Source organism: Choristoneura fumiferana, chromosome 13 (genome assembly GCF_025370935.1).
Source record: "Choristoneura fumiferana chromosome 13, NRCan_CFum_1, whole genome shotgun sequence".
Classification (NCBI taxonomy): Eukaryota; Metazoa; Arthropoda; class Insecta; order Lepidoptera; family Tortricidae; genus Choristoneura; species Choristoneura fumiferana.
This window is the reverse complement of record NC_133484.1, coordinates 5,035,761-5,049,223: the sequence shown is the minus strand read 5'-3', so window position 1 is coordinate 5,049,223 and position 13,463 is coordinate 5,035,761. Positions and strand designations below refer to the sequence as shown.

Below are 13,463 nucleotides of genomic sequence, written 5' to 3'. Positions count from 1 at the left end.
ACTGTTCATTGTGGCGTTCAAGCATACAAGGAGGTTATCTGACATAAACCTCTTTAAACGCAGTAAACTCGTAAATGCCTATAACTTAAAACAGCATAAGGGTAGAAAGTATCTCGCATACAATACAATACAATGACTCTTTATTGTACACCAGAAATAGTAAGTGATACAGAGAACAGGTACACAGAAAGAAAATTACAATATCATATTATCAGTACTTGTATCAAAACAGTTGATATATGAGAAATGTTTCAACTGATCGCAAATAACATGGCAGGTAGACAGCTATGATTTATTTATAACTGTATTTATTTTTTCATCACACTTGCTCGTAAAAAGTGTCGAAACATGCAGGCTACCTTGGGGTCAACCCCCCAAATAAAACCCTCGACCTTAATGTGCTTGTCATGAAACCCGTGGTCGGTAAATGAGTCATTGCCCGTACTAATTTTCTTGTCATGAAGCCCAAGGTCGGTAAATGAGTGTGATACTGCATGGCGTTATGAGGGCGGCGCGGAGGCTGGCGCTGCCAAGAGTTTTTGAAAAAATATTAGTTTTTCTTTAACAAATATACAATTTTACTCGCAAATGTGATGAAAAACATTGTATGTCGCACGGGCGGTACTAGAATTACGAACATCGACTCATTAAAGCCCTCAGTCTTCGACTTCGGGCTTCTAATAGACTCTCGTTCGTAATTCCTTGTTTACCGCCCTTAAGACACAATGTACTATTATTACCAGGAACTGGTTGACTAATACATAAATATTAAAACACCCACATACGACAAGAAAAACAAAGATAGTCATAGAATAAAAGGCCTATTTCAATATAAAGTCCTATTTTACATTTGACGGAACAAATGGCACTAGGACCCATGAATTTTTAACTAGATTTGTACCCACATCTTATGGAAATACTAGAAATCGACCTTGAATCTATATGCCTCCCTATCTCAGTATAGTTTTAGAGTTGTACAATCAACTACAAATAGTTATACAGTTTACGCTCGATTTTAATGAAAATTTGCACTTTAAAGTTGAATATTTTGCAAACAAATCACTGAATCGAAAAATCGTTTTAGCAACCCGCTAATGATTTTAAAAGACCTATCCAACGATACCCCACACTACATGATTGGATGAGACAAAAAATCACCCCCACTTTACGTCTTTGGGTGGGTCACTAAAATTTTTTTTTGAGTTTTTTATTATACCATTTTGTCGGCATGGTTGACATATATATTCGTGCAAAATTACAGCTTTCTAGCATTAATTCCCTGAGCAAATCCGCGGACGGACAGCAGACAGACAGACATAGCGAAACTATAAGGGTTCCGTTTTTGCCATTTTGGCTACGGAACCCTAAAAACCGGTCAAGTATAAGTGTATCAGGGAACGAATTAAAACTTAGTAATTTGTCCAGCGACTGTATTTCATGAACTTACACAGGTACCATCAGCCAAATAATTGGTCTATCAATTTTTAAACAATTAAGTTCCTATCAAATGGATATGTCGCTAAAGTCGAACTTTCAAGTTGACAGACACGTCTATTGGCATTATTGTTTTATGACATGCAAACGATTATCAACTTTAGGGTGGTAGCCACATACTTGGCTGATGATACCTGTCTAGCAGGTTGATTTTTTGTTCAATGTGCCAGTTTTAAACTACAATACCTACACAATACTTAATCAACAAAAACAATCGTCACTCGACTTACACGTTTCTTTGTATATCTCGTTTTCCCTACTCGAAACTTACTAATGCGAGTAAGGCCAAAGTTGACGCTAGTACCGCGCACCTTCAAACCTGCGCCCGCGCTGGCCGTGGTGTCACTACATAACGCGGTTTATCTCACTCGACGCCGGACACTCGATCCGACCGCGCGCGGCAACTAACCTACTTGTCAAACAAAAACGTTAAGGAAACTGATTTTTTCACTCGGAAGTGTATTTGAACCATGAAGGTTTTGCTGTGTTTTGTTGTGATCAGTAAGTACCTATGATTTGGTGCTAAACCTTTAAAGTAGTACTTTTCTTGCAGAAACCAAGTAATTTTCCGTGGAAAACTTACATCTTCGCGACTTTAGATTCAACTATACAGGTTTATACGGGAGATGTGAGCAGAACCTACCTTACCCTTAGTAAAAGTTTTCGGTTACGAAATATGTCTCGATCGCGTTTGCGTTAAAATCTCCATTTGTATGGAAACACGAACATCGCAAACGTTACGCTAGAGGCGCTGTTCGTGTTTCCATAACAATTGAGATTTTAATGCGAACGCGATCGAGACGTATTTTGTAACCGAAAACTTACACTAAGGGCACTGGATTCAGTCAGTTAAGGTTACTATATCGTACCAATCGTGTTGCGTGAAATCTTAATTTATTATTGAAACTCGAACTCTCGCTCTCTCTCTCTCTCTCTCTCTCTCTCTCTCTCTCTCTCTCTCTCTCTCTCTCTCTCTCTCTCTCTCTCGTGTGTGTCCGTCTGTCTGTATTCCGTAGCAACGTAGGTCTTAAAGGAATGCGGTTCTCTTAATTTGAAATCAAGTTTTCTAGCGATGGTTCTTAGACATGTTTCATCAAAATCGGTTCAGCCGTTTTTGAGATATTGAACTTTGAAGCGGCAAAGTTGGGGGTTTTCCAATGTTGAAAACAAAAAGTGATTATTATTTACTAAGGACATGGTCACTGCGATATGGATTACTTAAATATGATTGATGGTCCATTCGATTGTCATTTATTGAGGGTGTAAGGTTGATCCTGCTCACGTTTCCCGAATCACCCAGTAAGTATCGTAATATCGCTTATTGAATATGACTTTTTAATAAGTTTCGATGTCACTCCAGGCATGTAGAGCTTTCAGATAGCTAATTGAAAATGTGTTGTTAGCTAACGAAAAACCACTAACTAAACATATAACTACTTAAGTAATTTAAAATCAAAGTTTTTTACGACGTTACGACGACATAATAGTTTATTATGCTTCAGTTATGTTAGAATTGGTCTTATATATTGATGTAACCAAATTTTGCTTTATTAATGAATTACAAAATGTCCGTCCGTCAGTCCGTGTCTAGGAATTAGCTTAAAAATAATACATAACAACACAACGTTTCTCTTCTGATGTCCACATTTATAATAACATCGTATCGACTATTCTGCTGCAATTTATAACTAGTAGGTAACTTATACAGTGTGTAGGTACACATTAAGCTCTGACCACGATCAGGGTACTCAAAATGACCGCAGAGTACATGATAGGTCTGACATAAATACACTGTAATAGCGATCGAATTTCAAAGACACTAGCTGACTAAAGATTTTCTACTTATTTTCTCGTTTCAATTCAACTAAGTACCAAAAACATTACTACATTTTTAACTTTCCGTACCGGTATGTATTATTCCGTATGGGTATATTCAAAGTTATCGCTGGTTTTGTCAAGATGACCATTTAGCAGTGGTGACCCTGGGGTAGAGCAAGAGGAGTGGTTCTAGGCGCCAGCAGGACTACTACGAAACTCGAAACTCGAAGTTCGTGTCGTGCGGTCCCTCTGACACTTATACTATTTAATACGAGAGCGAGAGCGACCGAACGACACGAACTTCGAGTTTCAAGTTTCGTAGTAGCCCTGCTGTACCACTACCATGAGTTTACAGTGACCGTACTCGATAGCGACGGCGTAAATTATTTGTAGATGCGCTGTATAATTCTCCATACAAATAATTTACGCCGTCGCTATCGAGTACGGTCACTGTAAAGTCATGGTAGTGGTGATGGCAAGGGGCGCCATTTTCTAGTTTCCAGTGCAAAATAAAATTACGATGGGCAAAGGCGCCATCATAGTTTTACATAGAAAAAAAAGTTTCTTAAAAGTAAGAGCCTTTTTTTAACCCCCGGCGCCAAAAAGGGGTGTTATAAGTATGACCGCTATGTGTTTCTGTGTGTCTGTCTGTGGCACCGTAGCTCTTAAACAGGTGAACCGTTTTGAATGCGTTTTTTTATTTGAAACCAGGTTTTCTTGCAATGGTTCTTAGACATTGAACTTTGAAGTGACAAAGTCGGGGGTTATCCAACTTATTCTTGGTTCTTCTTTCTAACTTGATCAAGGGCTAGAGCTGGCGCTATGCCATTAATTTAGAAACTATTTTCGTATTTTGATACACCTACCTGTGGCAACGTCGATTTTGACTGTTGGAAAAACCGCTATATATGTACCCAATACCATATATACTTTAGTCCTACGAGTACTTGTTCAAAAGTAAGTTAGTAATTTTGAAGCGTTAAAAATCTATGTAGATAGTTACTAATTTACGATTACCTACGATACGATTAATGAAATTAGTGTCATCTCATATAATTTGCATGTAACAAGTGTCTTAGGGCCTGTTTCATCATCCATTGATTAGTCTTAACTGACGGTTAAATGTGATGCCGTCTCCGTCTATTCGAACAATAATCTATCTATCTTCTATGTTCTAAATGAACTAAATACTTTACATACTGACTAAGTACTTTACATACTACTATAATGCAATATACATTACTCTGTATTTAATCTCGTCCTGCATTCAAAGCAGGTTGTTTGTATGTAGATTGATAAACTAAGGTACAGAGTAGAGGAAGGTAAGTAAGTGGTTCGCCTATATAATTGACCCAGTATTATACCTGCTATAATGTAAGTAAAGGACACCATTCTATATATATATATATATATATATATTATAACAAAAGAGAGTGAAGATAGTGTGACTAATCATGAACTCCTATCTAATCTGACTGGGTTTTAACCCTCTTCACACAATCCTATTGCAGTATTTGCATTATTTTATAGACGACATGACAGTTTATGCATTGGGCTTACCGGGTGTCGCCAGTAACAGGAGCAAATAATTAAAACATAGACCGTACTCAAAATAAACGACATTGTTCAGACTTTTAAAAATAAGTAGTTTTTTGTTTCTATTAAACTTTAAAGTTTATTGTAATAAGTAATTTGAAATAAAAGTTTTTTTAACAATGAAATTAAATTAAATATTACCTAGTTTATTATGCTTCAGAAATTTTTAAATTGGTCTTATACTTTGTATATCGATGTAATCGAACTTCGTTGTATTAATGAATTATTACAAAATGTCCATGTCTTGGGATTGTCTTAAAAAATATATTTGTGTGAAAAAGGGAAAATCTAAACATTAAATTATTTTTAAAAGTCGAATCGTCCATTTGGACGAGTACGATCTATGTTTTAGTTATTTGCTCCTGTTACAGGCCACACCCGGTATGTTGATGGCTATTATCCGGTACGGTACCTATATTATCGATTAGTCTAAAACATAAATTGCTAAGACTATTAACATAAATTATTGATATTTTCTTGTTTAAGTACTAATAGTGCTACAATTCAGTTTCCAATTATTTTCATGATAATTTTAACTCTACGTATTCTATTTATTAATCTCCAATGCAAGATATTGAACTTTTAAATTTCTATGTCGGGGTTTTTAACTTTTTTAAGTTGGTTAGGTTCAGGGCACGGCCACGGACATGTCCGTGACCCGCAAGTGCAAGGTACTTGAGTAGAATGGCGTGCCAAATGTTCCTGGCGCGCCATTGTTGGGAAAGGGGGACCAGGAATGACTCCCCCAGAAGATGAATCCAGAAACAGATAACCACCCCCTGGCGATGTAACGGGTTATAGTTATAACGTTGAACCGCTGCGTCGCCGACAAGGCGGCGAGGAGGAAAATCCCGGGGGTTTAGTGGGTAAAAATCCCACATTACCTCATCGGGGTGACGGGGTATCTGCAGCAGATTTCCCCCGGGCAAAAAAAAGCTTATTGAATACCACGTATCCAGTCCCAGTGTATATTCATTGTAAGAATCGCTTTGACTTGACTTTGACTCTATGGTTGTTTAGTGCTGGACGTGGCGCGAGGCGACATGGCGGGCGAGTGCGACGTAGCGTTCTTCTACCTGGAGCTGGGGTGTACTCCCGTTGCCAGCGACAACAGCACCAGCTGCCCGCAGGCCTTCACCTGTCCAGACCTGCATCCTGACCCTACCATGTGCTACTACAGGTAAAATACGGGTATACTAAGGACTACTGAATTACTGATGTGCCAAAGGAAACTTTCCGAAATTGCGGAATTTTTCGTATAGTAAAATTTCGGAAACTTCTCACAATTTTGTAAGGGGATTGAAACTTTGCGTTTTAAATTTTTAAAGTTTAAATTTCCTATGTTTCAAGGGAAAATTTCCAGAAATTTCCTAGCACTTTTCCTACTTTTTGGAAACTTTCCGCAACTTGCACATCTTTAAGGGTTAGTATCACGTTATATGTTCCATTATTGTCAGTTGAACGATATCTGCTTAGTGTTATAATGCCGTAGGGCAGAGAATCAGCTTGGGATTGCTGGATTTCATGATGGAAAGATGGAACAATGATAACAAATAACGGTTACAGAATGGCGTGACTAAAAAAGACAAGCGCCTTAAAGCGACGCTTGAATAAAGAGGGCAAGAATAAGAGATGTAGTGAAGTGGGGAAATTTGGGTAACCCTGGCAGCTACTAAACTATAGTCTTTAATGCTGCAAATTCTCCATCAATGTCAAATTGTCAGATCATCAAAACAAACGGTTCCGTCAAACCAGACGGCAATGAAGCCCACGCTTTTTGCGACCTTAGTCGTGACCTCAGTGGATTCCCGAGAAATGTCTCTTTGTATCTGTCGATTCTTAATTGAGACAGTCAACAAAAAGTGACCAGGTGACCTCCGCGCATGAAATATGTTGGGAAATACCTACATCGACCTCACGAAGATTTATATCATCTGGTTCCGTAGCACACCAGTTTTTGTCGCGAACTTAATTGCATATACTTTGCTTTCGCACAAGGTGATTGATTGACTGATTGTGATATTTTATACAATAATTCTTACCAGGATATAGATTTTAAAGCGTCACATGGTCAATTTTAACTTATTTATTTTATTAATACCTAATTATTTTATATATTTATAGGCTCACATTATGAACCAAGGTGATAATGTTAAGATGATACTTTAATATACCTATTGATATTTTTTTAATTTTTTATGGCGTTAAAAAAATGTATTTTCTTTCTCTCTTTTTTTAACAATTTCAATAACTAAATATACATATGTACAACTATTATGTACAACATTATAATAAGTAAACACATTGCAATTAGTTGCATATTTTTTTGAACAATTGCCATCTATCGGCGAACACATCAGCACCCTAGATTTGTGCTAGAAAGTTACCAACTGTGCAGTATTGTTTGCTAAGCGACGCTATTGGAACAAATTATTGCACAATAATGGGGGATAAAATTATGATGGAGGTCTGTGTCCAACAGTGGACGTCCTACGTCTGTTGATAAGTATCATCATCATCATCATGTCAGCCGAAAGACGTCCACTGCTCGACATAGGCCTCCCCAAGGCTCTCCACTCAGATTAATTTCTGGGGGGAAAATGCCTTAGACGCCACGCTTGGCAGGCGGGTTGGCGACCGCAGTTATACCAGATAGTTCGCGGAGACGCTGCTGCTCATCCTCTCCGGTTTATCCCTTGGTCGCCTCTTACGACACCCACGGGAAGAGATGGGGTGATGCAATTCTCGATCGACACCACACGGCACGATGATGTATGATAACACAATATTTGCAGTTGTTGCTAAATATTTACGATATCTCTCTTCGTATAACTTTAATTCTGTAACTAATAAGCTACCAACTTGTAATCTAAGTAATCCGCCTCTCTCTCTCGCGCTCTTGTAATGCACTTAAGTAATTGTAGTTGTAATCTTGTATCCCTACGAGATCAATATCTAAATGTATAAATACCTACTTAAGTATGCAACTACTATAAAGATGAGAAACCCTGAACAATGTAGATATTCGTCACGAGCACGTTATCCTAATCTGGAAAACTGACACAGTTTTGTGTGGCAGGCTCGAGTTTACGTTATCATTTAAGTAAATGATGAATGGTTTCCAGTTTACTTTTATACACAATTTACATCTTTTTGATGTGTTTTTCGTATGCTTTTAAAAACTATAAGCCGTCGTCATTTTTGTTGTCTCCTCAAAAATTTGCAGAAGATACACTTAAGCTGTTACTACACGCACAAGGAGAAAGTCTATGTGCAAAGTTTTATTTAATCTCGGCATTGGCATACATAGGTACCTAGTCAGGAAGTGTCGTGGAAACAATTCCCTAAATTTAATTTTAAAACCAACTAAAATGTAATATGTATTGAACAACAGTAGGTAAATTTCCTTTTACAAGCTTCTTTATATCTTGACCAGAGGCCGTATTGTCTAACGTTTCTGACACTCGCGATCACAATCAATACGGTATTTGACTATTTTGTATATGTTTTATAAATTAAAACTACACAATGCCTGTTATCGAATAGAAAATCAATTTTTGAGCTACCTTTACAAATGACAAAGTTATAAATTAAAAGTTAATTAGACAGAGAACGACATACTGGCATGTGACGTCACACGCCAGTACCGCCATACTTGCTGCATAGAGAAAAGCGTTTGAAAGAGGCAGGTATATAGATTTTTCAAAAAATCACTATAAATCCAATTTTCAACCGATTTAAATTTTCTCTTCGCTAAACACTATCTGTATATCTATATTTTCATAACAATATTAAGATATGGCAAAATCAGGAGTTGTCAAATACCGTATTGATAGTTATTGTATGCGACATCTGTCATTTGATTGCGATCGCGAGCGTCAGAAACGTTAGGCATACGGCCTCAGTTAGTTGTTGTTGTTTTTTAGGTCAAATCTTACAAGTTAATTATGACCCATGCACTTCCAAGTTCCAGTGGTGGATAACAATGCAAGTAGAGTCAACAAAAAAAGCTTGTTTAAAATTGTTTTTTTTTAACAGAAACTTATTCTCGCCTAAAATTCAACCACAACGTCAACTCAACTTTTGTGTAAATTACATCCAGTCTTGAGTCTTATTTTTCCCAATTTCAGAGGAGTCCCTTACGCAGCCAACGCGATGGTCCCCCAGAATCTGGTGAAGAACCCTTGCTCCCAGCGCTGTACTTGCCAGGTGTACGGCGCGCCGCAGTTCGAGTGTGCGGCAGTGGACTGTGTGGAGACGTTCGACAAGGATTTGCAGCAGTGCGTGAACGTGTATGAGGTGGATTCTTGCTGCAGCGTCGGCAATGTGTGTGGTGAGTGCATTGCAATATAATATGGTTGGACACAATGGCGGACTAAGCTCGTTCGAGGCCTAGACTAGTTTGACTTATGCCCTAGCTCTCAAGCTGAGGATCATCATAAGCTATAAGCCCGGACTTCCACCTCTCAGATATAGATTACACTAGATTACGCAAATGCATCTACTTCGCGTGTCCGAACCCCGACCGAACGTCGGGGTTGGCCCCATACAAAGACTGACCGCTAACTGACTAATCATGGTTAGTGACTGACTCGAGCCCCACGGCGCGGGCGGGCGGCGCATTTGAATCGATTTTGCGCGGACATCGGAGAATTCACATCGCTAATTCGCTCTTGAGACGTCACAGTAGATTTAAAAAAGTGACACGGTTGGTTTTCATACAGATTGAGGTCTTTGCGTTATCAAGTGTAATCTATATCTGTGGCCAAATTACATTTACGGTGGAGGAAAACATTGTGAGAACCAGCGCAACCTGCGAAGTAAATCAATGTGTGTTTGAAGCTCTCGTTTGCTCTGGGTCTGTGTGGGGACTACAGCCCAAACCCTTTCATTCTGAGAGGAGGCCTGTGTCAGGCAGTGGGACGTGTAAAAGCCGAGATATGATGTGAAGTTCTTACAAAGTTGCAAGCAATGACTAAGGTACGATACATTATTGCGAGACGGGTTGGTGATTTGATTGCCTAAGATTAAGCCTAAGTTAAATTGCCCAAGATTTTTAACAACACTTAACAATTATCTAGAATACGGCGAATCATTACGTCAATATTATTGTTTTATGGGAGCACAATGGTCTCTTATTTGTCAATAAGTATAAGATTTATAAGCACTCTCACGTACTCTGTATGATAATGAAGCACTCGTTCTCATATTTTACGACTGATAGTCGATACGCCACGCAAGACAATAGGCTTCCGCTGTGTGTGACCAGGATGAACGGTGTCACACAACGTTCTATCTACGTGTCAAAAGTTGTTATTAGACTTAAATAAGGGAAGTGTTTCTTTGCCAAGTCATTGAACTTTGAATGCGAGATGTTACGAAGGGTTGTTGTGTAGTTGGTTTTTTTTTATTCGACTGGATAGCAAACGATCAAGTGGGTCTCCTGATGGTAAGAGATCACCACCGCCCATAAACACCTCCAACACCAGGGGTATTGCAGATGCGTTCCCAACCTAGAGGCCCAAGATGGGATAACTCAAGTGCCAGTAATTTCACCGGCTGTCTTACTCTCCACGCCGAAACACAACAGTACAAGCACTGCTGCTTCACGGCAGGATTAGCAAGCAAAATGGTGGTAGCAATCCGGGCGGACCTTGCACAAGGTCCTACCACCTGCAAACTACTACTAAAATCTTAATATATATGTAGGTATTCCTAGTTAACAAATTGTCTCTGACGCTAAAGCAAAGAAGAAAGCTACGTTTAGTTGTTCAATCTGCCTGCAGTTCGATATACTTTGATACTACTAAACTAAGCTTAATACTAAATCGAAATGTAAAGGAATCAGAAATTGACCATTTATATTTTCCAGGCATTTGTGTTTTTGACAAAGAACTGTAACAAATAACAAGTTACCGAAATGAATACGAGTACAAAACTGAAGTAAAAGCGAACAACAGAAGATTATCAATTAAGTAGCTAACAGAAACAGAATTAACAATCGCTCATGAATAATGGGGTAAAAGAATTACAAATAACCATTTCACTAAGCTGTTTCTTTTAACAGGAAAAGACGCTATCGCCAAGTTGAAGACCTGTGAAGTAGACGGCAAGATATACCGAGAAGGCGAAGTCTTTGAGCCCAAGAACACCATGAAGACTTGCATCTGCACGGCGCAGTGGAACGGGTCAGTTGATCCGTCTTACTGCAGAGACATTGACTGCGGAATCGAGATCCATTATCAGAACAACATCTTGAACAACTGCGCACCAATGTTCTTTAAGAACACACGCAGTTGCCCTATTTCGTTTAAATGCCGTAAGTATCTTACTAGTAACTATCTACTTAATGATACTGATCATTAATTTGTATTTAATTTTGAAAAAAAAAACTTCTGAACTTTAAAATCTTCTGAAGATGACAGTTTTTTTAAAACCCAATCCGTGTCTTATATGCAAATTTAGATGCTTATTTTTTTTTCAGCATCATCAGAAACAAAGGTTGTCCGCGGTCTGAACACCCGCGCAGTCAGCTCCAAGTGCGTCTTCGGGAACGATACCCTGGCCGTTGGAGACGAGGTGATCGTCGAAGAGAAATGCACCAAGTGCTCCTGTGAGGTACCACCCTTCGTTAGCTGCACGCAGCAAAACACCTGCAGTTAGGCTTAGAGACTGTTAGTGCGAAGCCAGATGAGCGTAATTTTCTGAGTAGTCAATCGCGTATTTTCGGTCGCGTGATTTCTGTCGCGTTCGGTTTTATATAAAAGTCCAGTTTGTGCCACACGGCGACTCAAAATGAGTTGTACACATTGTACGAAACCAAAATTACGCGACCGAAAATACGCGACTCTAGGGTGAAAGCCAGACGAGTGTATTTTTTTAAATTGTGGGTGGCCTAATTGTAAGCCGCATAATTTTGGTTTCATACAAAACTCCCATTTGTGTACAACTAATTTTCAGTCGCCGTGTGGCACAAACTAAAGTTTTATAATATGTAAAACCGAGTGCAGCAAAAATTATGCAACCGAAAGCACGCGACTGACAACTCAAAAAAATTACAGACTGACCGATAATATGCAAAAGTAGAAAATAAGGCATCACAGGGGACTGAGTCATGCGCGGGGTGGGTGCGTGTGGCAAGCGTAAGCGCTGATTGGCGTATGCGCTGTCACATGCGCAGAAATTGACAGTGAGCACTACACTCACGTTCTGTGGGCTGTATAAGAATGATTACCACATAAGGCTACCGTAAAAGCCTGGTGGCGCCTTTTTTAGTGAAATCTGTCAGAACCTATTCATTAGTTTGATAAGGTATAGGAATAATTATTGAATTTAATTTATAATATCTGTGATGGATGACGAACTTAATTATTATTTATTATTTAAATTTTTATAAGTTTAATTAAATATTGTCAGTAAATGGATGTGGCCTTAACATTGGATGAGTCAATTAAACGATCTTTAAATTAAAGAATTTATTATACAAATTATTTGTTCTTAAAATTAACTTAATCTTATGGCAGTAACCTCAAAATTATGGATATATTTACATTATGTACACAGCCTAAGTAGAACCCTTGTGAATATTCTAAAATAGTTATCATAAAATGTTGTGACAAATTATATTTATTTTTAAGTACTTAATTGTTTATGTGATATGTTATGAATAAAGATACACTTAATTAAAAGTAATTTTAATTACGTATAATTAAACATAAACTTAAGTAAAAATATAGGGTGGTCAAAATGCCGTTTATTTACATCAGCTTTTTGAACCCAACATTTATAATAGTAACGACTAAATTAATGAACCTAAGTAATATAGTAATTAATATTCATTTGTTTAATTAATCGTACTTTTTGTCTAAGAAAGCTAAATTTCATATTCTAACTAAGTACTTATGTAATAAACAGGAATATTATGGTTTTAGTTTAAATGTGGAAGTATTATTTCATTTTATCACATTCTAAGTAAAGAATGCAGAATAATACTCTTTATAATTGCATTAAATCTTTGGTACATTATTGCAGTAGCCCGACACATCATAAACATAAGTTTCTATAAAATAATAAAAATGTATAAAATTAGACATTTTTTTCTACGGCATGTAAGCCGCGATTAGCTTCAACGAGCTCACGATATTTAGACGCATCTACTAGCGTTATGGTCACGAGTAATGTCTTATTATCCGTGAGTGTTTTAAAACGTATAACGTGGTATGAAATGTATCTAACTGCATCTAGTATTTGTGGTAGTGTCATTTTATGATGACTTCTGTGACACTTGCAATCATATAGGCCTCATAGCGTGATGTCAAAATGCCGATTGTGTTTTTTTAAACTAAGGTTTACATGTTGTCACAGGGATCAATGTAAAATGACTATAAAGTCATTTGAAAATTTTAGGTTACAAAATAAGTGAAAACATAAAAAAACGAATTTTACCTTGAATAGGAACCTTTTGGTAGCATATTTTATTAAAAAAAAAACAATGCGTTACTTGATCAGTGCAGGTCGACACTAATCACGGATTCTGTACTTTTTAGTGTTGTTAG

At 37.8% G+C, this 13,463-nt stretch overlaps 1 protein-coding gene across 1 annotated transcript; it reads left to right on the top strand.

Annotated features, from left to right (window-relative positions):
• The first annotated feature begins 1,836 nt into the window (after positions 1–1,836).
• Positions 1,837–13,463, top strand: LOC141433937 (uncharacterized). The gene is made up of 5 exons (XM_074096087.1): positions 1,837–1,995; positions 5,929–6,088; positions 9,039–9,241; positions 10,976–11,227; positions 11,393–13,463. Exons 1-5 carry the CDS (start codon positions 1,965–1,967, stop codon positions 11,569–11,571), a joined length of 825 nt encoding a protein of 274 aa, XP_073952188.1. The 5' UTR covers positions 1,837–1,964; the 3' UTR covers positions 11,572–13,463.